This window comes from Chiloscyllium plagiosum, unplaced genomic scaffold, assembly GCF_037043375.1.
Source record: "Chiloscyllium plagiosum isolate Xiang-an unplaced genomic scaffold, Cpla_swu_hap1 HiC_scaffold_25, whole genome shotgun sequence".
NCBI lineage: Eukaryota > Metazoa > Chordata > Chondrichthyes > Orectolobiformes > Hemiscylliidae > Chiloscyllium > Chiloscyllium plagiosum.
The window spans coordinates 30,242,895-30,267,460 of record NW_028270163.1 but is presented as its reverse complement, the minus strand read 5'-3'; the positions used below and the strand labels follow the sequence as shown (position 1 = coordinate 30,267,460).

At 42.1% G+C, this 24,566-nt stretch overlaps 1 protein-coding gene and 1 long non-coding RNA gene across 3 annotated transcripts in view; one reads left to right on the top strand and one right to left on the bottom strand.

The window, feature by feature from the left end:
- The window catches only part of ntn1a (netrin 1a), a 214,240-nt gene extending 204,475 nt beyond the window's left edge, over window positions 1–9,765 (bottom strand). Inside the window, exons 1-2 of one of the 2 annotated variants that reach the window (XM_043714648.2) lie at window positions 8,924–9,765; window positions 7,710–8,774 (exon numbers count right to left, since the gene is read on the bottom strand). In XM_043714648.2, coding sequence (XP_043570583.1) covers window positions 7,710–8,727 — 1,018 coding nt within the window. In that variant the 5' untranslated portion in view covers window positions 8,728–8,774; window positions 8,924–9,765. The remainder of the gene's footprint in view (window positions 1–7,709; window positions 8,775–8,923) is intronic. The other variant, XM_043714647.2, reaches the window with a different exon arrangement.
- LOC122562115 (uncharacterized) lies at window positions 3,187–20,451 on the top strand. Its single transcript, XR_006315223.2, has 3 exons — window positions 3,187–3,305; window positions 4,999–5,094; window positions 19,745–20,451. It is a non-coding gene; the product is annotated as an uncharacterized LOC122562115 (long non-coding RNA).
- The last annotated feature ends 4,115 nt before the right edge of the window (window positions 20,452–24,566 follow it).

Here is a 24,566-nt window from a genome sequence, read left to right as displayed (position 1 = left end):
CAAAATATGTGGTGCGAGAAAACCACAGCAGGTCAGACCGCATCTGAGGAGCAGGAGGATTGACTTTTCAGGCATGAGCCCTTCATCAGGGCCTCCTGATGGACTGTAGGTAAACATAATGGACACCACCCATACATATTAGCTAATTTTCAAATGTTATCCCTTGTCAGTGCTGACTGGACTTCTCTTTGGGAGGTGGTGTATGGGAATATCCATGAACTTTGCATTCATGGCCTTCATGACCTTATGCACGAAACATCGACTCTCCTGCTCCTTGGATGCTCCTGACCTGCTGTGCTTTTCCAGCACCACACTTCTGGACTATTAATTTAGCTTTGACTTCAGTTTAGAATAATCATGAGGTCAGTTTTGGGAACAGTTTCCTTCTAGCAGAAAAATCAAGTTTTCAGTTCAGGATAAAAGTAATCTGAACAGAAGGGTTTTAATTTGTGAAGTCTCCGAGTGATGAGAGTTTGTGTAGAAGTTTTCAAATATTCAGATCTGAAAAGAGGTTTGTGTCAACAGAACTGAAAGAAGATTCAGGCTAGCAGAACTGGAAAATAATTATGAAACTGTCACAGCATCTAAGAAGAAGAATTGGAGGGAGTCAGTTAAGTAAGAAATGATAGCAATGAGATAAAAATGATATTTCTATGTGATTATTTATGATGGAGATTGTTGCAAAATAAGGTGAAACTCATTTTGAAGAAGGGTCACTAAATCAGATGATTAACTTTGCTTTCTGTCCAGACCTGCCAGACCTGGTGAGTTTATCTGGCAATTTCTGATTTTGTTTCTGATTTCCAGTCTCACAAGTTCTTTGGTGTATTTTTTAAACTTTGCTGTTTATTTTATGATCTTTCTAAACTGTCATATATAGAGAGCTTTTCTTTCTTTTGCGAACAAACTTGTATTCTTTCATTTAAAAATGTTGGAAACCTCACATTAAAATGATCAGTAATTAACAACTATGGCAACCAGTTGCAAAATTAAATCTATGATCTATCAAGCCAGGTTTCAAACTGGAATCTGACTTGTTCTGTATTACCATTAGCTGAGATCATAACTATGCCATCCATCATCCATCACCAAAACATATTAATAATGATTTGGACTTGGATCTGTATAGGATATAATTTCAAAGTTTGCAAATAACAGAACATTTGGAAATGTCTCAAACAGAGGAGAACAATGATTGACTCTAAGTGGACACAGACTGGATGGGCGAATAAAATGTAACACAGATGTGTGAAGTGATAAGCTTTCATAGGAAGAATGAGGAGTAGCAATTTAAACTAAATTTAGGAAGGAGGAAAACAAAGGGAACTTGGGGTATGTGTATTTTGAGGATAGCATCATGTTGAGTAACCTCCTTAAAAAAAACACCTATAAGGTCCTCAGTACATTATTTCGGGCCTCATACAAAAAGTTGTGCTATAAGTGTAAAACACTGGTTGGACATCAGCTGGGATCTTGAGTTAAAATATAGGCATTACATTTGTAGAAGAATATAAAGGTCTCACAGAAGCTGCAGAAGAGATTTACTAAAATGGACCATCGTTATACAAAAGGGTTGGAGAAGCTACGGTTCACTTTCTTAGAGCAACAAAGGGTGGGAGGAGATTAGATAGAGATGGTAAATACTATGGTTGATTTTGTTAAAATCAGCAAGAAGAACTTGGTCCCTGTGACAGAATTGTTGGTAACTAATGAACACAGACTTAAACTGATTGGCAGAAGAACCAGAGGTGGTATGGGGACATACCTTTACCCTCATCATAGAGACCCCATCATTCCACTTAAGCTGCACAGCTATCTCTAGGATGTTCCATTGAAGGATGATCAGCGTGCTGTCAGCAACTTACAGTAATGGAAACGGCAGGGAAAAATACAGAGTATGTGGTCTCCCAATCAAATAAAATTCTCTGTTTAGTTGGGATCTTGCTAAGTGCAACTTAACTGTGTAAATTGCTCAATAACAGCAGGAGCTGCAGTACAGAGTCACCACTTATCTTGATTTGGAGATGCTGATGTTGGACTGGGGTGTACAAAGTTAAGAATCACACAACGCCAGGTTATAGTCCAACAGGTTTAATCGGAAGCACTAGCTCTCGGAGCGCTGCTCCTTCATCAGGTGGTTGTGGAGTATAAGACTGTAAGACACAGAATTTATAGCAGCTCACACCTTCAATGCATTATATGTGCTGACAGATACCAATTGTTAAAGTTCACTTCAGAAACTAACTTTTTAAAAACAAGTTTTGTGATTTACATATGAAAGAACTGAAACCAGCATGGTCATTCTAACAGATGAGAGACTTAACAAACAATCCAGGTCTTTTTCAATATATAATTTCAGCTCCATCACACTATAAACTTTTGCTATAAATTCTGTGTCTTATAATCTTATACTCCGCAACCACCTGATGAAGGAGCAGCGCTCTGAAAGCGAGTGCTTCCAATTAAACCTGTTGGACTATAACCTGGTATTGTGCGATTTTTACCCAATTATCTTGAAATGCTTTGGCTGGCCTGAGGGTGCTGATTTATTTCCAAGGATGCTGATAGGATGCTTTGTCTGTACATATTATATACGCATGTATTTAATCATGGGATGTGGGCATTGCTGGCTAGGTTTGCCCATCCTTAATTGCCCTTGAGAAGGTGGTGGTGAGTTGCTTCTTGAACTGCTGCAGTCCATGTCGGGTTGGTGCACCCACGGTGCTATTAGTAATGGAGTAGCAGGGTTTTGACTCAGTCACCGTTGTCTGATATTGCAACAACTGTATCAAAATGCCGCATTTCTCAGGTGACGCGTTATGTAAAGTCAATGCGCTTCTCATGGTGTGTAAGAGTTTCGAAACGTTTTTGGTTGAAACAGCTGGTCACATGATTGTTCTAATGTGCCAAAACCATTTTTATTGTTGGCCCGTCAAACCCGAGAGAGTGAGAAAAATAACTTCTTTTTCCCTGTTAGGATCTCACTGCTGTACAATGGTGAAAAATTAGCTGTATGCTAGTATTGATTGATAGCGCACCATGCCGTTTATTAACGAGCAATCTCCACGGGGGGCAGTATGTTTTGGCAGTTTAAGTGTAGCCTACCCAGAATCGCCTCCCGGAAGGCCTAAAATAAATACTAGGTTAATTATTTTCCAAAAACCGGATGTACTGGCACTTGACGACTTAACGTCTATTTGTTTGCATATGCACCAATAGAGTAATTATTATATGCATTTGGTGCTATTTCTAACCAGTGAAAAAGACGGATGGAGATGTTCAATTGTGAAATGTTGAACTTGAAGGTAAAGAGCAACCCAGCAGTAAAGCAATTTGCTAATGTTATTGACATAACTGTTAACTTTTTATTGTTCACTTGTTCGGCAACACTTTGAAGGGAGAGGTGGATGTTTGAGGTTGGTGCTGAGAAGCTGGTGAGCAGGTTGATTGTTTGTTTCTTTATGAGTCCGGGTGTGAACCACAAATATTCGGTGCTGATGTATCAGCGCGCCTGCTCCAGCCACTCTTCCCCCCCCCCCCCCCCCCGGACCGCGGTTCTGTGCTCCAATGTGTTTCCTTCAAAGCAGAAGCCGGCCAGCAAAGCTCAAAGCACTTTCCAGATCTCTCGCCCTCCTGCCCCTCCTCCCATTCTGTCATTTCAGCGCCAGCCGTGGGCCTTGCGCAACTTGTCAGAGTCACCAAAAGCAGCGAATAAAAGCGTGAAAAGCACACCCCCACTCCCGCTTTGTGCGCCCAGGGTCTTTTCACTGGAGGTATTTTCTGCACGGTCACTGCCATTGTTATCCTAGCAGAAAATGAGAAGTCATTGCACCCCCCGACAATGTTTAGCTGCGAAGGGTTTATCTGCACAACACTGGGCCTGCGAAATTCAGGCTAACCTCACAGCGCTCCGTGAGTCTGAGCTGGGTGCTGTCTATTTCATGCTGTCTATTTCACCCACTGCTCTTTGGATCTGACACTGGGTATTTCCAGATCCCATTCACTTTTCCGACTCAAGCTGAGCTTCAACCTATAAATTCTTACTTTGGAAATAACAACAGTCTGACTCCAGCTTGGGACAAGACAGACTGTAACCTCACACTTTCGTCTGAGACGTCAACTTTATATACAGTGATAAAACCTGAAGTTATCTTGGGGCACTAAATTCTGGGATTTACACATTAATCAATCGAAACCTGCATCTCCGGTCTAAGTGATTAAACATTTAACATCAATTTAGATTTGTTTTATACATCGCATCCGTTGTAAGACACTTTGATCTTTTGCTATAAAGACTGTGTCCAATGATCCTACCCCACGAGCTACCTGACGAAGGAGCAGTGCTCGAAAGCGTGGACTTTCAAATAAACCTGTTGGACTATAGTCTGGTGTCGTGTGATTTTTAACTTTGTCCACCCCAGTCCAACACCGGCACCTGCACATCATTCTATAAATCTGGTGTAGTAAGGCTGTTGCAGTGCGAGTGTTCCTATCTCTGTCCCAAAGGGTGTGTCATTGACAAGTCCATCCTCTTTGCCTAAACTAGCAAGGCGCTTCTCCTCAGCGCGTGAGCAGGCTCTTGCATTACCGTACTATGGGGCGGGAACAACCTGGGGTTTTATTTTGCAACTAGACTACAGGAAATGAGGGTAGATCCTTCAGCGGATCCAAGCTGTTAACAAAACCGCGGCGCAGATCGCCTCGCCGCTTGAAAGGGACTTTGTTTATACAAATCGACAAGATCGTGGTAAACGGGAGGATTGATGCATTCCTAAAACCTATTCAATCAAATTAAAAGTGAAAGATGAAACTGTGTGAAATAATAGATCTCACAGCGTCACTGTTTTGTCTCAATGATGCGTTTGTTTTAAGTGGTGGGAAGAATTACGGGAAGGGTCTTTAGCAAATATTATATGTGTTGATTCCCTTGCATAACCAATGAAAATTAAACTCCAGAATTCGGATCCGGCCTCATATGTATTTGCTTCTTATTCATAGGGGACTAACGTGGGGTGGGAAAAAAGACACTGGCTCCTCTCTGCAAAGCGAGCCAAAAAGCATCAAGGGATGAGTAAACCATGAAGCGGCTACTCGGTAAGACTGAGACTAGAGAAGTGGACGCGGTGGATAAACCTGAGCTGTATTTTTCGTAGAGAAAGCCAGGCTGAACCATTCGGTTGCGTGTTCAAATGAAGGAAGCACACTGCACAGAAACGGGTCAGTTGCACAGTATTTCCAAGACAGGTTACTGATGCGGAGATCAACCCCCCCCCCCCAAACCCATTCAACAGGCTCTTTCAAACATCAGGCGCACTCCTCCTGAGCACAACGTTACTTTCAGATTCCTTTCTCTTTTAGTAAAAGCAAAACTACCGCGGATGGTGGAAATCTGAAATGAAAACAGAAAGTGCTGGGAATGAGCAGGAGATCTGACAGCGTCTGTGGGGGAGCATCTCCTTGATGTATTTATTATTTCTGTGTTCAGCCTCTTTCCCACCCTGTCGTTTCACGCGCCTCTGTGTTCGTATCTAGAACAGCTTTGACCATCACTCTTAGCGACAGCATGGCCCTCACATCATTGAACACCAACAGCCAGGCGCTTTGGGGACAAGTCCCTCAGGTCGCCGCGTGGAGTGAGATCTGTTCAGCGAACACATCCTGTACACTCTGTCAGAGCCCTCTCAGTCTGGTGTTGGCCAGTTTGGTCATGGGACACTTGAGTGGCTCGGTATCCATTCATTATTAATATCAATTGTCAAAAAAGCACTCAAGTGAACTTCTGAATACGCTTCAATAACTATTTACTTCCCGTTTTCATTTAAGGACGTATTTCATTTGAGTGCTCTTGCCCGAAAATTCTGGACAAGACCCGAAACAGGCATTTTCTATCCGACCCTTTTAAACCATTCTCGCCTTGGTTGGTATTTGTCAAAAAAAATCCACGTACGCATCAGTTAATTAAAACAGAACTTAAACTGCCTTGGACAAACTGATAACCGCTTCAGGGCGAAATTTCAGTTAAATGGGCAACTCCCTACAGAAAAATAAATAATTAAATAATACCCCATGAAAACAACAGACAGATTACCCCAATTTATGGGGCTTGGGGCAATAAAACCGATCACCTCAAAGGAGACATCAAAGACACAAGTTTTGTTGTATAGTAGCTGTAAAATTATAAATCCTTTTATCACAGTGAGCGCCGGTAAATGACAGGGTGGGTCCTAATCTCCCTCTGGGATGATAGAGTTCGTGGCAATGTGGGATTATTCGATGTTTAAACAAAATCTCTCCTAAAATCCCTGGATTATACTCCAACTGGCGGGTCTCTTCATGGTGATGAAATTTGGGCGCGTTTTTGTGTTAGCTGCACCTCACCAACCTCAGAATCGAACAGCTCAGTTCTGCACTAAACATTTTGAATATTGGGAGTTGTAATTTCAAAGATACTGCTGGTGAACGGATGGTTTGTGTCAATAATTTCTCTCGTTATTGTTGATCAAAAGCTCTCTCGGAAATAACTCGGAATTGCAATAGTGTGCTGCAGCGCAGTTATTAATCCTATATACTTTCACCTTTCAATATCTGGCTTGAGTGTATCTCAAGTGCAATGCAAATTCAAATCTATAAATAGTAACCGATATACTTTGGGAACCGATTGATTTATTGAAACTAGGGTTATTGAGGACCAATAATGTACTCAATTAGCTCTTTTTGTATAGTTAATTGGATTCTGGTTATTTCGATTCCTCGCTTTTGAATCTGAAAAGCAGCTTCCGTGAATTTTATCGGCATTGAGTTGAACCACATCAATTTCCACAGTCTTTCTAAAGCGCATGCAATGTGATTTATTGCCAATTTGACACTCTCTGCACTGATGGTTAATATGTGTTATTCTTGGAGATCGTAAATCACGCCTTGCAAGCTTTCTTTCCCTTGAATATCAATACGATTTGAATTAGCAGCTTTAAAAGGCTGAAAATGGCAGTTTCTGAGCCTTTTCGACTTTGGTAAGGAAGTGGTCAGCAGGCGGTGGCTGTCCAGATATTAGCAGGGAGCAGAAAGGCACGGAAGTGGTCCTTTGCTCCACAATATCTCCCGCCTTTAATAAAGTCAATGAACAGCTCAAACAGGAGGGTTGGCTGAACTTTGAGTTGATAATTAACACAGACTGTTATTCGCTACAACATTTACAAACCACACAACAGACCTGCAATCTGCAGGCTGCTAAAGGAATGAATCCGGACTGTAAATAATAGAAAGTGATGCAAAGAATCTCAGAGAATCCTGGAGAAACTCAATAGGTCTGGCAGCATCTGCGGAGAAAGAAACAGAGAGAGCGCTTCGAGGCCAATTCTGAAGTCCATTCCAAAGAAACGGTCTGTGCTGAAGGAGACTCGAACCGAGAACTCTGATTCTCTCTCCGCATATGCTCCCAGACCTGCTGACTTTCTTCAGAACTCTCTGTGTTTCAGATGTCCAACACCCGCTGTGTTTTGACCTGATGTAAATAATCTTCTTGAATCGGACAAGTACGTGAAAAGCCAGATGGTACTAGGAAAGTGGACAGTGGCAACGTTTTTAACCCCCCTCATTTCCTCAAAACTCCACATTTCACGGGCTTGTCCGTCTAATTATTATTGTTTGTCTTACCCTCTCCCGGACAACACGAAGATCTCGCGTAAAATAGATGGGAAATGTTCTCTTACCCACACACTCGTTGGACTCTCTGGCCGTGGCCCTTTGCCAGGGTCGATCGTAGTGGAAAGGTTTACATCTGTCACACTCCGGGCCAGCGGTGTTGTGCTTGCAGTCACAGACCAGGTTACCGTCCCGGTCCTTGATGCACCGGGAAGCGTGACCGTTGCACTTGCAGCGGCCTCCGACCTGCAGATCGGAGACGGCGTAATAATAGGACTCGCGGGCGAGCTCCGAGTCGTCTTCGTTCTCATCCCCGAGAGTATGGAGGCGGCTGAAGGCCACTTTGATATCGGTGGCGGTCACCCAGTCTTGGAGGACAGGGCTGTTGTCAAAATCGTGAGCCGAGGGGCGACCGTCCAAGGTGCTGAAAGCGATCAAGCCCCCAGTGAATGGATGCATGTCAGTGTGGGAGTCAGTGCAGATAGCCTCCTGCTCATTCTGCTTCGTGATCACAGCCTTGTTGGGCTTGGTGTACATTTTTCTGCACTGGGTCGAGTAGAACTGAAAGGGGACCCAGGATTTGCCGTAGTCCATGGATTTGTAGATGACCATTGACTCAGGACGCGGGGAGCAGAATTGGAGGCTCACGTACGTGACTTCGAATTTCTTGCCCAGCGAGAGGGTGAGGGTGACATTCTGGGGGTATTGGATGTAGTTCTCCGATTGCCAGCAGGTCAGGTTGTGGGGGTTGTTGAGGTCGGTCAGGTAGGCTGGAGGGTGAGCCTTTTTGGGATCCATGGCGTCACAGATGTGACAGCTCCTGAAGCGCTCGTCTCCCTTCTCGGTCACCACGCAGTACCTGGACGGGGGGTTGCCGCAAGTGCTGGAGACTTTCACTTCTTTGCCGAACGCCGAGTTGACGAAGTCGGGGATACAGCGCCTGGGGCTGCTGTTCTCGTCGTAACAGGGGTCTGGGGGTGTCTGCTGGGCTGCAAACATGCTCATGCCATAGCCCCCGCGGACTCCCTCCGCCAGGCAACCGAAACCCGCAAAAACGCACACAAACTCCCAGAAACTCCACAGCATCTTGTTCTGCCTTGACAGTGCAGCCTCGATTTCCGTGACGAACGATCCTAGTTAAGAGAGAGAGAGAGAGAGAACAATACGCGGAAAGATCAGTTGCATACATTGAAATAGCAGTTAAAAAGAAACCTGTCCGCCAAAAATAAAGTTTGCAGATTTCTTTGCATTCTGGCGGGGAATGTTCTGTGCAGAGTGTTACCTGTAAAAAGGACGCTTTGATGGAAAGCGGAACAATGCAAATACCGATGCCGCTTGCTTCAGCTGGGAGAGCGTTTTCTATAGTGTTCATCCGTCATTCCCGCGGCCCCTGTATCAAGGAGAGTCTCCCTTTCCTTTGGGACTCTGTCTCTACGCCTTGTGTCTGCATAGAAAGTGAATGACGTGCACAACTCCTGCTAGCTCGAGGTCATCCTGTGCCCTGACGGAGAGTGTCATTGCACACACACACACACACATACACATACGGAGCGAAAACAACGACATCCACTGGTAGTTTATCAATAGCAAGCAAGCATCCTTTCACATGGAGCTCCAGCCACAGAACGAGCCCAATTAGACTGTTTACAGCCTCTGCAATCATTTAACACGTCCCCTTCAAGCTGGTGTAGCCCGACTCTATAGCGTGGAGGATCTCAGATAAGGAATTTTTGTTTTCAAAATCGAGGAAAGAACTTCAGTGTACTTAACAATAGGGATGGCCTGGACGGAATGAAACATGCCAAATAAAAACCTGCCGTGGAATTATATTCCCAAATATGTAATCTCTTGTGCAGTGGAAATTATAGGTGTGAACTCAAATCACATTAAATTGGCAGGTAGTTGCCCGGTAATAAACGCTGTCATGTCGTTCTGTTCCCAATGGGCCGACTGCGGCTGGATTGTAAAATCAAATCTTTGTCGAGGCGGTTGTAAGTAACTTGCCCATCGACTCCACCGATCATTTTACATTTTTACAATGTGCAGCTTTACGATTTTCGCAGACGTATTTATATCGTTAAATCTCGCCTTCCCAAATCCATGGCGGCGGTGCAATGGAAACTTATAGAAAAGCATAATAACCGCATATGTTTAAGTCGACGCTCAACTTAAAACATTGGGGGTTGTAATCAATGAGGGATCAGCGCGATTTAAGCATCTCGTCGGTGTACATTTTGTAGTTTCAGTATCTCCACCCTTTCCTACTTTGTGAAAGCTCGAATACTTGTTCATTTGCAACTGTTTGATGGAGTACAGGGAGCAGCCGATATATACATATTCAAATTATATCTGCGAGTGTGTATGTCGATGTGAGTGGGTGTGGGGTGGGGGTCGAGAGAATGAGAGACATCTTGCACCTTACGTTACATCTAAATTCCCACACATAGTTCGATTCCAGCGGACACCTGTCGCTGATTTAACTGTGCTTGAGCTGAAACATAACAAGCAACGCCCAAATAATGCAGCGAACCAATTCGCAAATCAGTGGGGCACACAGAACTGTCAAAGGCTCAACCTGATGTCATTTAGAAACACACTTTGTTGGCCTAGAATTTAAACGGATATCAAGATACAACTACAAAAAGTGCAATTAAAATGTTAATGCGTGTCATAATGGTCGAGGAAGACATTCCCCAGCAGTTTTGTTAGAACACAAAGGGCTACCACAAATTCACATGGAAACGATGATTGACACCGCAAGGAAATTGTTAAACTTGGTGCCAATGCAAGGCCCCTTCCAAACACATTCCAAAAAAAGTTGCTGAATAAAAAACGTGCTCACCCAGCCATAAAAATGTTAAACAGGAACTAGTTTCCAAAGGTATATCTTTATGTAGGCAGTCTTAAAATAAACTATGAAAGGTGTTAGGAATTATCTGTAAGGCGATTCCAGCCTTTGTAACTCGAAAACTGTGTGTGTGTGTGTGTGTGTGAAAAGTAGCAGCTTTTCTGTATCTACATGAACCAAGCCAACCCGTTTTGAATGTATATTGTTGTCAACCTAATGATCGTGGTAGCAAAGTAAGGGGGAGAAAATCAAGAACCTGTTATTGTGGCAATCACAGTTCAGCCCAACTACAGATTTAGACTATGCAAATTTGCTTATACAATGCTGCTGCAAAGGCTCCGCTTGAAAAGGGAGGCTGAATAAATGGGCTGTTGTAAATTGAATTAGTCCCTGATTAATCTCGCCTCAGTCCTGCTCTCTCAGTGGGGTGGCTTTGGGATTCCAGCGTTGGCCCTGCAGGAAAGCCCCGGTTCAGCAGCCTGGCCTGTCCCCTGTCAGCATGCTGGAGGATTTGTTAACTGTTCACCGTGAAATAGCCCATAATACCTTAGCCAAATCGTTTTTACAACACGATCACCCTGGATTCATCAGGGTCGCTACCTAGATCCCAATTAGGAGGTAGACAAACCATTACCACTAATAATAGTAACCTAGGGCTTAGGTAGTGGGGTTGGGGCGGGGGGGGGGGGGGAGCGCACATTTTAGAAGAACAGCGAAGAGTTTCATTTATTTTGCATGATAAACACGTATATTCTATTGATCTTTCAGGAACTCTTTCAGTCAAATTTGTGCGTGTTGGAAGTTCTAACCAGTTCAATATCACTATATTTGAGAATCGCTATCTTACATCTCAATTAGAGGACAGAATTAATGTTAGAATTTTGTTAGAATTAATTCATTTTACAGTTTTGACCGATACAATACCAATCTGATGAATGTATTTGTTTCAGTAAACAGATTATCCCGATTTAAACTGGGGTCAAACTGTTTCTGATGTTTTTTCTGGGTTTGATTTCAGAAGAAATTAAAGTTCAGATGGAAAACTTGAGTAGCTAATAATTTAAATAATCTATATTTTGTTACATACTGTACTTTCATTAGCAAATTTTAAACGGATAGATACGAGATACTATTAGCAGATCAATGAAAATATACATTCTTAAAACCAGATAAACGGCTTAAAATACCATTGGAAATAAAGTCGAATAGTTTGATTGCGGTGGACAAATTGCAACCCTATATTGAATTCAGCCATCGGTAATTACTTCCAAAATACTTCTCAAAAAATTAAACTCGACAACACCTAGACAAGATAAAACAAATAAAACCTGATTTCAGATTAACAGTCCCTTTTAACAGCACCATTATGGTTTAAATTTGTTGGGATTTTAACCTTACACACGTTTCTAACAGATTTTGTGATCTGAGCTATTCATCTTTGAAGCGTTGTAGAGTAGATTAACATCATTTTAACAGATTTTAACATCAGCTTTTTTTTTCAATTGTTGTAATTCACTGCCTATTTCGCGGATTATGTATATATATTTCGAACGAACTCTGGAGTCATTATTTAAAAATAAACTATTGGGCGTATACTGAAGAAATTCAGCCCGTTCGGTTGAGAGATGTGTAATTTAACTGATGCATTTTGTTTCCGCGTTAGTTTCAAACCAAGTGTGAGTAGCCGAGGGGTTGAGAGAATGTCTTGTAAATTGTTCCGATTCTGTTGACAGAGCATGTTATCAATATATATATATATATATATATTTGTCGAATAGCTCGCATTCTCCATATTTTACACATTTATTCCTTATTGCTGACATGCTGCTATTCAACTTATGATAAAACGAATCGAAATGGTGCTTATGAATTCAACATACAAGACATCTTCGGTCTAACAGTAATGCAAAGCATATTTACTGCCAAAGTTCTTCCTAAAGAGAAAATGGATATTACGAGAGATGTAACTGCAACTCAACAAACCCCCATGTGCTTGTAATTTTTTTCTTCATTGGTGGAGCGTGGGCGTCACTGGCTGGCCAGCATATATTGTCCATCCCTAATTGGAGTATTATATTTAAGGGTTATAGCTATTTATTATTCTTGGGTTAATCGAGTGTGAAGAAATTAATTTGGAAGCCTTTGAGCAATCTTTACAGAAAAAAAAGTCACTTGGTACCGTCAGAATGCAGGCAGCTCTGTCACAATGGCGAGCTAGCGAGTTGAGTTGCTGTGTTCTCATGTCTATTATTTTGTCCCTTCGGTCAAAGCGGATGATTCTCACATCAGCAATATCTGGTCACAGAGCCACAGAGTGAATACAGCACAGGGGACGAGCCAGATGACCTCTCTCCAGTTTGTTGATGACAAGAACAATGTTTGTCTTGTCCAAACACACTGAATTAGTTGAGCACTGTATTCGAGGCTCGCACTTCGCTGCAATCGAAGACAATCAGCAAAACGTTTGTTCTGCTCGGGAAAGCGGGCAAGCTTTTGTGCAGTGGGTTGTTTTTCCACTGCAACTGCAGAAAGTTAATGTAAACGATAAGACCACTGAAGGGTTTCACAGGTTTTCCAATCTTCTGCAGCACAAAGGCAGTATACAACAGAAGTGATCCTATTCAGAGCCAGTTGTAATGTAGATTCTAAAACTTGTTTCATCAGTTGACTTGGGTACCAAACTGCAACCGTGTCTTATCGTAAGATTCGCTTCTTTTATTGCACTTGTTTAAAATGACAATTTACTGCTAAACTCAGGGCCATCTTTGTGTACCCGTCCTGTGACGGACACTCCGTTCTTTAGAAGTAAGCACGACTTTCCAACAAACTTATCACTAACCAAAGTTTCTCTACTGATGGCTTCAGCTTTGAAACCTTCAATAATCGCCCCTTAAGCCTGATATAGAGCGGGACTTTACCCCGGAGGGCGTCTATTACCGCCCAGGGCACATAAGCTTTGTTTTGTGATTAGGAAGCCTCACATTGAAGGAACGGCTTGCCTATTCTTGTTTGCAAAAGCGGAGATGGGATAATTTTCCGTTCAGAATCATTTTGATTTTCATCCTGAGCGCAAAGAGGGAATAGCTATGCTCAAGTCGCCCATTGACACTAAATTGTGACCAATTAATTTATTCTCTGAATGGGTTATCCTGATTGAAAATGCGAGAGCTCGCAGTGTGTGGGAGAATGTGGCGTGGCCACGGATCCATTTGCGATATTAAATGAACTCGGGGAAGACTCCACGCGTGTTCACGGCAGGCTGGAAGACGCTAAAGTGCCCGCTTTCCAGGTTGCAAATTCCTGACATTTTTGTACAGGTACTGAGGGAATGTTGTTTAAACACTTGTACATATCGCACTTTCGCAAGGACAGTCCGTACATGTAAATCACGGGCTAGTGTAATATTGATCAAGATAGTAACTGTATGGTAAACAATACTCGAGCGTTTTATTAGAGCAAACGGTTCATGGCAGATCGCTGTCATAAACATTAATGAGTAATTTATTGATGCGTATCTAGTTTAACAGATCGCATTTAACTTAATTAAACAATAGTTTAACCCTTCTCATTGTTTTCATTCACTCGAATCCTGGCGTAAACTTTTGCAGATTATTTGACGTTAAATTTGATAAATATGACGTTTGAACTGTTAATGATGTTTAAAGAGTTGCTATTGACCAGAACTCTAATCGGCGATCACATTTCATGGGTCAGTGAATAGGCTATAGAAGCTGAGTCAATAAAATATATTTAACATTTAGATTGAATCCACTTCTTGCTAAACTTGGTTCTTACAGGCTGGAGTAAAAATTGAAAAGTCGCTTTAACTTAAAGCGAGCGGTATTTGATTTGGGGAAGTATTTGGGGGGAGGTGGTATGAGAGGAGCAAATGAAAAAAAAGGAGCGATAAAGGTAAGATATCATCATTTGTCTCTTTATCAAACTTTTAGCGCTTTCTGTTTTAACAAAAAGCGAGAATGTTCAATAGGGTAGAGCTCGGTAGCAGAATATGTTCCTGACGGAGTGAACTTCAGTACAAAGATGTTAGTGTCAACCTTTTTAGTTATGAGTTCTCAGAAAGTGCAATCGCGTCAGAAGTGAATGTCGCCCTACTCCTGGTTGGGATCTCACGCTGAACATGAGTCTGCAATATAATAAAAAAGGCAGATGAACTGGCATCATTTGAAAGAACTCTGTCGAACGTACGTTTACAATTAGCGCTGGTATGGCAGAACTGAAAAATTGGAGAGGCGAGTGCACTTTCTACCCTTTGGGGCAAAGTTTTCGCTGCTGCAGCTGTGTGCGTGACACTACCTTGGGACCGGGAGCCTAATGGTTTCATCTCCCTTGAACTGCAGTGAAGGTACAGATGCAAAGTCAGTTCTCCATTCAGTTACCCCGACCGACCAATCTCGAGCACGCTGCAAATGCACCCTTGTGTGAAATCCAGGCAGCCCCACCCCCACACTCCTGCCCACACACAAGTCCTACTCAGTAATTGTCGGTTTATGGAAATTCACGAAGCCCCTGTTTAAATAAGCAGCGAGTAATCGGCGGCGATTTATTCCGCGGACTGACAGTTCCTTTGAACAGTAACGGAATGGTTTTTTTTTCTGGCTTTCTGAAAGCTTTTCTTAAAAGATTTTTTTTCAGATGAGACTGTAGGGATGAATGCAGGCATTATGCAGCCCAGTCGCTATTCTGAAATGCCAAATTAATTACGAGGGGTTGGTTCTGTGCAAGGGTCTCTGCGAGAAGGCTTCGCTGTGAAATTATGTGTTTTAGGAAAAAAAAATTAAACAAACACGCCCCGCCAACCACCCCTACCCCCCAAAAAAAGAACAGCCAGGAAACTTTCAAAGCTGTCCAGAGAGATACTACCCAGCACATAGATGAAAGCGCGAGCACTTTGAATAATTTAACATTCTTCTTAATATCGCCCACACTTTTGCATTCTTTTATTCGAATCGCCTTTTCATGATTGCAAACCCTTCACAGATTAGACATGGTAAATTTGTAGCCAGACCAAAATGACCCCAACAGCTGCCGAGCATCGCTGTTTCCTCTGGTAGATAACCAGTTTGCACTTGCCAATATTATCGACTTTACCCTGGCCAAACTCGACCCCACTTCCCACGGTTGGAAAAGCAGATGGACTCTGACCTGAACCGTGCAGCGAACAGCAGAATTACCCTCGGAATAAACTATGGTCTCAAAAGAAAGTCAGGGTAACCTTCCTCCAGAAGGGTTGACACCAAATCTTTGTGCGATTCCGAGCTTCTTTATAAACTCTGCCAAAGTCAACAGCCCCCTGTTTTTACTAATAATTTAATTTTAATGGAAGGGAGGGGGCGGATCCCGGGAACAAATTGAAATCAACCGGAACGATTCCTTCAATTAGACTTCCTCAGACCTTTCTTTTCTCTCTTTGAAAGTTCTTTATGACGGCTAGTGCACAAACCTAACGTCGTAAAACGACGCGTTTGCCGCACGATCTATAATTCAATTCACAATTATGAGTGTTATGAACGGGTGTGCAACTTAAAAAAGAGTTTTAATTCAACGTTATCGTACTGTCAATATAAACAAGCCAATGAAAGTGCGCACAGCCTGGTACTGCAATGGTTTCAGAAGCAGACCCAGTCTTGGTCACAAAAATAGACATTGCTGGAAAAAACTCAGCAGGTCAAGAAGCAACTGTGGAGAGAAAGCGGAGTTAACGTTCCAGGTCTAATGACCCCTCTTCAAAACACAGGGCCCGAAATGTGAATTCTGTTTTCTCTCCCCTTTCCCCTCCAGCAATTTCTGTTTCTGATTTCTAGCATCCGCAGTTTCTTTATTTGGTTTTTGTTTTCATCCAGTCTTGGTATTAGCTTTTGTTGTAAAGGCCGAATAAGATTGTTTATCCCCTTTAAGCAGCACAAGTCACAGCTCCCGCGATGCCTCTGTGAGTTTTGTTTAGGTCTTTGAGGTCCATACACAACTGTGTAAAAGGTTCAGATCTGGAACTGATCTGAATGAGTGAACTCGTAGACTCAGTTCGAATTTGGATCCCAGTGAGAGCCAGAGAATGTGTGTGAAATTGTGTACATTCTGTGAACAGAGTCATAGAGTCATACAGCACGGTAACAAACCCTTTGGTCCAACCAGTCCATGCCGAACATAATCCCAAACTAAACTAGTTCCATATGCCTGCTCCTGGTCCGTATCCCTCCAAACATTTCTTATTTACGTATCCATCCAATTTTTTAAAAATGTTGTAATTGTACCTGCATCCATCACTTCCTTGGGAAGTTCATTCCACTCGCCAGCCACCCTCTCTGAAAAAAAAGGTCATCTCTTTTTTAAAATCCCTCTCTTCTCACCTCAAAAAGTGCCCCTAGTCATGAAATCCCCATCCTAGAAAGCGGCAACTACCATTAACTCTATCTCGTCCCCTCATTATTTTGTAAACTTCTACAAGGTCTCCTCGCAACCTGTGTACAGCCTATGTGTGATGTACGCAATTGTGTGCATAATTTATAAGTGCGATATGTATATGTATAATTTTATATATCCTGCATATGTTTCTTTACAATTGTGTGCAACATTTATGTGTGATGTCTATATATGTCATTATATATATCCTGCAAATGCACTTATACATAATAGTATACATCCTGCATATGTTTACATCCTTTATAAGTGTTAAGTGCATACGTATAATTGTGTATATCCCTATTACTGGGGAGACAATGGCTTTGAGGCATTATTGCTAAACTATTAATCCATAGGCCAAGGCAATGTTGTGGGAACCAGGTTCAAATCCTGCCGTGGCAGATGGTAGAATTTGGATTCTCTAAAAAAAATCTTGAATTAAAAATCTAATGATAATCACGAAACCATTGTTGATTGTTGAAAAGACCCATTTAGTTCAGTTTTGTCCTTTAGGGAAGGGAACTGTCATTCTTACCTGCTCCGGCCTACATGTGACTCAGACCCACAGCAATGTGCTTGACTCTTAATTGCAATTAGGGCTGGGTAATATATGCTGGCCGCGTTAGCGCCGCGCTATCCCATGAATCAATTATTTAAAAAAAGGTTGTGTACATATATAAATTCTGCATATGCGTTTACATTTAATAGTATACATTATGTATTTGTGTGTATACACAATTGAATACGTCCTCTGCAAATGTGACGTGTAATCCCGTATATGTGTGTTGTACATGTGTAATATAAGAGAAGCAGGGAAGTTATCCCAGCCAAAATGTTTCCCTTAATCAAAATTTGCAAAACCAGACGCTCTTATCATGATCCCACGACTGGATGTGGGGATCTATTGTGAGTAAACTGGCTGCCTACACTGCATTGGTTGGGATGACCCCAGATCATTAAAGACACTACATGAATGCAAGCCTTTTTTCTGTGTAGTTTTGATGTGTATTGATGTGTATGTGTGCATACATCTGGGAATCAATGCATATTCAGATCGCAACACCTAAGAATTGTGCCCCGTTACATTTGCTAACCACAAGTGCTGGAGCACAATTGTTTCAATTATTTTTGGAAGTCTGTCATGGCATCAGCGAACCTGACGAGGTTACAGAACCTCATATAACAAGAACCACAATCTTAAATTGCCATTCATTTCTCAACATTGTATTGATTTACACATTTAATATTATTTAATACGATATCATTGACAACCATACCCACTTCCATCTCATAACCGAATTAATTCAAAGACTTATAAATTAATATAATCGTACGTCTTAACGACCATCAATTTCTACTATTCTGGAGGGCAAGATTGTCAATATATTTCATTGCTTTTCGTGATAATATTTTATATTCCAGGATTAATACTTAATCCCGTGTAGGAGCGTCACTGTTGTTCAGAGGAAACTCTGTTTCCAATAATTAATTTCTGCATTCAATAAATCGCGAGCGATTATTAGTAAAACCAATTTAATGAAAAAAAAACACTGCGATAATACTTTTTTAAAAAGGTAGTTGAAATGTTCCTGCCCCTTACTTGCCAAACAAAATCTGCCATTAACTTAGTCTTTGAAAAACAGTAATATTGCCAGTACACAACACAGTATTTCAAATAGCCAGAAAACAAAAAAGTCCACAAATATTAAAATTAATTCAAAATTTTAAAAATCCTGCTGAACACAAACCCTAGGGAGCTAAGGCAAGACAAGCGCAGTTTGGAGTAAGCACATTCACTCAGATGCTGCGTAACATTCCAACACTCCAGTGAGGGCGAGAGCTAAGTGCCTCTATCAGAAAGCCGGTGAACCCCAGGACAGGCCAGCCTCATATTCACCAGCAGTGTGGAAGTAGTCAAACAGATACTTTCACAAAGCATTCTGTAACCTCGTCAGGTTCGCTGATGCCATGACACAGACTTCCAAAAATAATTGAAACAAAACATCAATAGCCAGCCAGATTTGTGTGATAGAATGTTCTGCAGGGACCAGGGGGCGGAGACACAAACACGTTGAAAAACGAATGTTGGACAACGTTGAGAAGGTCGACAGCAAAGAAATCAGCGCAGATTGATACACTTTCAAATGTTCTGCTAGATTGGTCTCGTCCAATGAAATAAATGAAAACAAACTAAAGTACCACAAATAGAAAGTGCAGTTTCATTTACAGAGTCCATTTTACCTCCTCATTTGGTTGGATTTTGAAAATTAATACCGAAAGGTGGGAGCTCCGCCATTTGTCAGCTTTTGGGTAGAATGTTTTACACTAAAGGTGTGTAATCTAGTCCCTGCGACTGTGAAGATAGGTACCTCCAATTCACCACCGCCGGTACTAAACCACATTGATGTTAAGACTGGGCCGCGTTTGAACTGTTAACTGGCTAAACCTTTCCATTTTTGTCCCTAATGGCCGTGTTGCTCGATCTGCTAGAAATTTAAAACATGTTTCTTTACGGTGGTGTGGACTCGATTTGTAACAGCTCGGAGAGGCTCAAATCTGGTCAGCTCCTGAGCCTGTAATTGTCATCCATGCGGAGAGGCATAGGGCAATGGACAACACGTCTCGTTTAGGCATTTTTCCTGGGAGAACCCTTTCAGCTGCAAATAGCATAAATGTGTGTTTGGAGGTATGTCTAAACCACACCTTCAGCAGGCCACTTATTCTCGCTGACTGCTTAATTGAACTGCTTTTCATTCAATGAATGATTTTATCAGAAATTCAATCTGGCTATATCATCCTGAAAAATGTGTTTCCTTTTATTTTCTGCCGCTCTATCAGAAGTCTCGTGAACTCTGCATTCCCGCAACAGGACCGACAGCTGAAGGACAAATGAGATGGGACAGTTGTGGTCTGGTTGTCTTTGAGCCTCGGAAAGTCAGTGACAAACAGCATCTTTTTCAATGCAAGCATGTACTTTAACTTGGTAGATACGTGTGACTGCAATCTGAGCTTTTAAATTCACTTCATTCGTGTACTCGCGTAGTGTGCTACCTCGGCTATGACCAAACAAATCTCTGTTTATTAGTGCTTTGCAATAAACCAACACATTCAAGAAAATTGGTTTCAACTCGAACATTTCATATCAATATTATAGCCAAGTGTTTTAAATATTAATGTGCGAGCAACCCATCAGCGCTTGGGTGGGCGAGTTAATAAGATGGAACTCATATCAGCTTCATCCTGCAATTTTAATACATTAACATATTTCATCGCAGCAGCAAAGCATGCAACATTTGCTTGATTTCTGAAGCAGAACCGTTGGAGAAAAGAAAATGTTCCGTTAGGAAGGGGGCGGGATATTTAGAGATGGAGCTTTACAAGAATTGTCAATCACTAAACAGGCGCATTTCATGGCGCTGTTCACAGTGAGGGATGAGAATATTCTATCTATAACATACACTTAGGATCAACTTAGTGTGAGAGAAATCTGTTACAAACAACGCATCTTATGCAAGAGACTATTACCTGATGAAGGAGCGTCGCTCCGAAAGCTAGTATGCTTCCAATTAAACCTGTTGGACTATAACCTGGTGTTGTGTGATTTTTAACTTTATGCAAGAGAAAGTCTGGATGTTGAGTAATATTGGTATTGCCGTCCTAACTGCGCACAATGCTGCCACCTACTGATATATTACTGAGTTTCATCCGAATTTTCAACCAAGCGATTTCAGTGTCTTGCAAAAGTTGATGTTCATAGCAATCAATGTTACTTTAAATATGTCGTCACTGGATATTAGCTCTTGAAACAATAAAAAACTCATAAACTTGATCAAGCCAATAACATTTGAGAGGCGTTTGCACTACACGATCCTTGTTTCGAGAAAAGCAGGGTGAAAAAAAGGCTTGTTTAATGGCTGTAACCCAACTTTATGGACTGAGACTTTTACGGACAGGCCTGTTAATCCCGGGTGTGGGAAGAGAACATGATACCCAGGATTAGCTGGAGACAGCGCAGGAGATGCCAACCAGCTCCGAAAGGCCGGACTCGGTTATATTTTGAGAGGAGCTGAGGCACAGCGTTTTTGTTTGTAATTCTGAAGTTGGCAACTAAAGCGAGTAGCTTGACCAAAGAGTCAAACTCCACTTTGAACAAAACAAGAGATTCGAAAGAGGGGGTGGGGGCTACGGGGGCAGGGGAAGGAGTGGTGGTGGCGGGCAAGGGAAAATTTACGGTAACGGCATTTCAACAGGTGGAGGATGAAAAGACCAGTTCTGCTTCTGCTCAGACTAGTTCCAGTTGCTTTACAATGTGTGACCATCTGGGTTCTCTTCTGGTTAATTTTAGGAGTGCTGTTACCAAGCAGACTAGGATTGAGGACTGAGACTGAAGACATTGGTAAAACATTGACACAAACACCGAAAACTTGGTAAACTACGAAACAACCAAAATCTGTTTTGGGGACAATTACCTGTTTGCCGTTAATCTTTCTAAAAAATGGAAAATCAGCAGCCCAAACAAAACAAAAAAAAAACCAACAACTTTGAGGTAAACCTTCAGGTATTTTGTACCAACTGCCCCGATTCCAACCTGGATCCAGCCATTGCCAAACCTTGGGAGATGCAACGGGGCAAAGAAACTCGGCGAAAAAAAGTCAATTCGTTTGTTGAACTCATTACTCAAACCCCCGCAACGAAGCGATATTTGGATCAAGTCTAATAGATTGACGTAGAATAAATGTTTTCAGCTCCGAGAGCGAAACTAACATGTTTTATACATGTGATACCTTGTCTAAGTCGAGGACCCTGACCGTTTAAGCATCCAAAGGGTGCAGTGGGGTGCAGGAGAGGACATCCACAGTAATAACTTTAGCGACTGTGAACAGTGGGTTACTCAGAAGGGGCGCTTCTTGTCCCGAGGAATAATGAGAAGGGCTGGATATTAAAATAAACAGAAGTCACGTACAAAGATGGAAAGCTTGTGTGTTTACGTATACGTGTTTAAACTTCAAACTGAAACGCGTTGAGTGAAAAGCGAGAATTACAGACTCGAAAAAAGGCTTAAATTTTCAGGAATTTCAGTGTAAAGCGAAGATGGTAAATTTATTGGTTTGAAAAGATTAAAATACATTCTGTAATAGAACCCAGAAACGTTAAGGGAGCAGATGTATTTAAATCTTGTCTCTGAAATCCATCTACTTCAACGCAAAGAGGAATTTTGCGCAGCTCAGGCGCACAAACAAGAGAAGGAACACCGATCGATAAGTTTACCCACAGGCGCAATTCACAGAGCGGAATGTTTATGGTACTAGAATTTAGCCAACTGTTTCGAAACATTCTCAAGATTATTTAATGCAATACACCAAAGACTGTGTGCTTTTAGTCCAACTATAAATTATTCCGGGTGTGAAATTAGCAGTACGCAATGACAGAGATGTTCATTGCTGTTCAACCTCCCTGTGTCAATAAGTTGCAGGAGAATTCATCACTGCCATAACATGTGGTGATTCCCCTAAAACATCACAATTAAAGTTAGAAAAAAATATCAATGGGATGCTGACATGTTTATAGAATAAACTTTCAAACAGTCACTCATGGTTGGGTAGGAAAGATCAAAAGTTCATTTTTAAAAGTCTTTTGGCACTCAGCTTAAACACACAACAGAATGTCAAGGGTATGACTAAATGCTTCTGACATGTCCCTCATTTTGCCAACTTTTCCTGGTCTCGGTGATTAAACTGTCCTCAAACCCAGGCTGAGACATCACTTGGTGTTAGCATGAGGGAGAAACAGCTCAACCCATCGGGCAGTTCCCAGCCATGGCCAGTGTTTTAAGTGAGTAGCAGGTCATGGCTGGGAGCGGGGTGAGTGTCAGTTATGTGACTGAAAGCTGCCTTCCTCTATACCGATTCTCATTAGGCTGCAGTCTGGGGATAGAGGGGGGTGGGAAAAGAAGACTGCAAATCCATTCACTCTGCGGTTTGCCACCAACACAAAGGCAGGACAGAACTTTTCCTCTTTTTTTGTTTCCTTTTTTTGACTTTGACACTTATTATAAATAGAGTCGTGTCCCTAATCGGGGATCATGCCTCAGTTTAATATCATTGTGCAAACACATACCAAACACCGCTGGCATTTTATAAACCCGTTTAGGCATCAGCTATGCCGAGAGCCCACACACACAAAAAAAAGGCTTTGCAATAAATCTAGTTTTCTTTCTTTTTCACTGTAAATGTAAAACAGATGGAATAATCTCAGATATTTGTTAGTACGGAGGGGTGAGAGTTGTTTGGCTCTTGTCCCGTAGTGCTGGAACAGGGAGGTACATGTCCCCATGTTTGCCCAGGTGTCAGCGCCCAATCTGTCCCTACTTGGTCTCTGAAGGCGTGAAAGGAATTGTCGAAACTGATGAATTGCTAAACAACAAGGCCATTTAAATGTAAATACATCGGCGCGAATATTGAACCCAATCCCGGGGCGGGGTGATAGGTTTCTTTGCTCATTGACAAAATCACTTCCCGTAAACAGTAACCCACTCCGTAAACCTTGCTCCAAAACAAAGTGTGATTGACTGAGAAGTAGAACAGACAGATGGCCGGGGGGGAGGAGGGTGAAAAAGGAATTTTTCTTTGAACCCCCAAAGTTTCCACTCCAGTTTTGTACAGTTCAAGTCTCTATTACGACGTTTCACCCGTTAGAGTCTAACGCCGTTAATCAGAGTCTGAATTAATGGTTCACCCTTTCCCAAGTCGAATGGAGTTTTCATAAATATTTCATTGAGCTTCAGTAAATTAGGATCCGAGGCTTTTGCGTTCCTGTCATTTCATCCTTAGACCACGGAAGGGAATGGCAATCTCCTGGGACCAGCACTGGGTTAAAGTTTCAATTTCCGAACCTGTGATTTCAGTGGGTGAGAGTGTCTGCATCATAGCGTTGGGTGACCCACATGTAAAGAGCATGTAAAACCAGGATTCATCCAGATGTTACATAATGTACCAGCCGCACATTGTAACACACCACAGCGCAAATGCGCTACAATTGGGAACCAGAACTAATTACGTTTCTGAAAGAAAACAGAAATTGCTGGAGAAACTCAGCAGGTCCGGCAGCATCAGTGGCATGAAAGCAGAGGTAACGTTTAGTCAGAACCAGTCTCCGCTGCTTTCATTCTAATTGTGTTTTTGTCCACATAGTGCAAGCGGTTGGTGAACTTTCTGCGTTATGTTCCAGCTGGAACTAAAATGAACTGGCAAGATCAACAAAGGCCAACGACCGACAACAAAACTCTGCCTGCCTTATCCCTGTTGGGGCTATCGGTCATTCATGCTGTTGCTGGTTGCTGGCGAACTTACTTGTCAGTGGATAGGATTTCGTGCCTTGTTATTAAAACTACAAATACAAACTTAGCGGCATTTGCTGAACTGCCATCCTGAGGCAGCCCAGCCTGAGCAAACGTGGTCACGTGCTCATTAAGAAAGAAAGAGTTTGCATTTGAACAGCGCCTTTAGCCACCTCAAGATATCCCAAAGCGCGAGGTAGCCAAGGCAGTACCTTTGACCTTTGTTGCCGAGGACAATACATGTTCCATTTACCTTGATATTCGCGGTCTCTCCAGGATGAACTCCAGGAAGTACCGGTCATTACTACATTGTACTAGAGGACA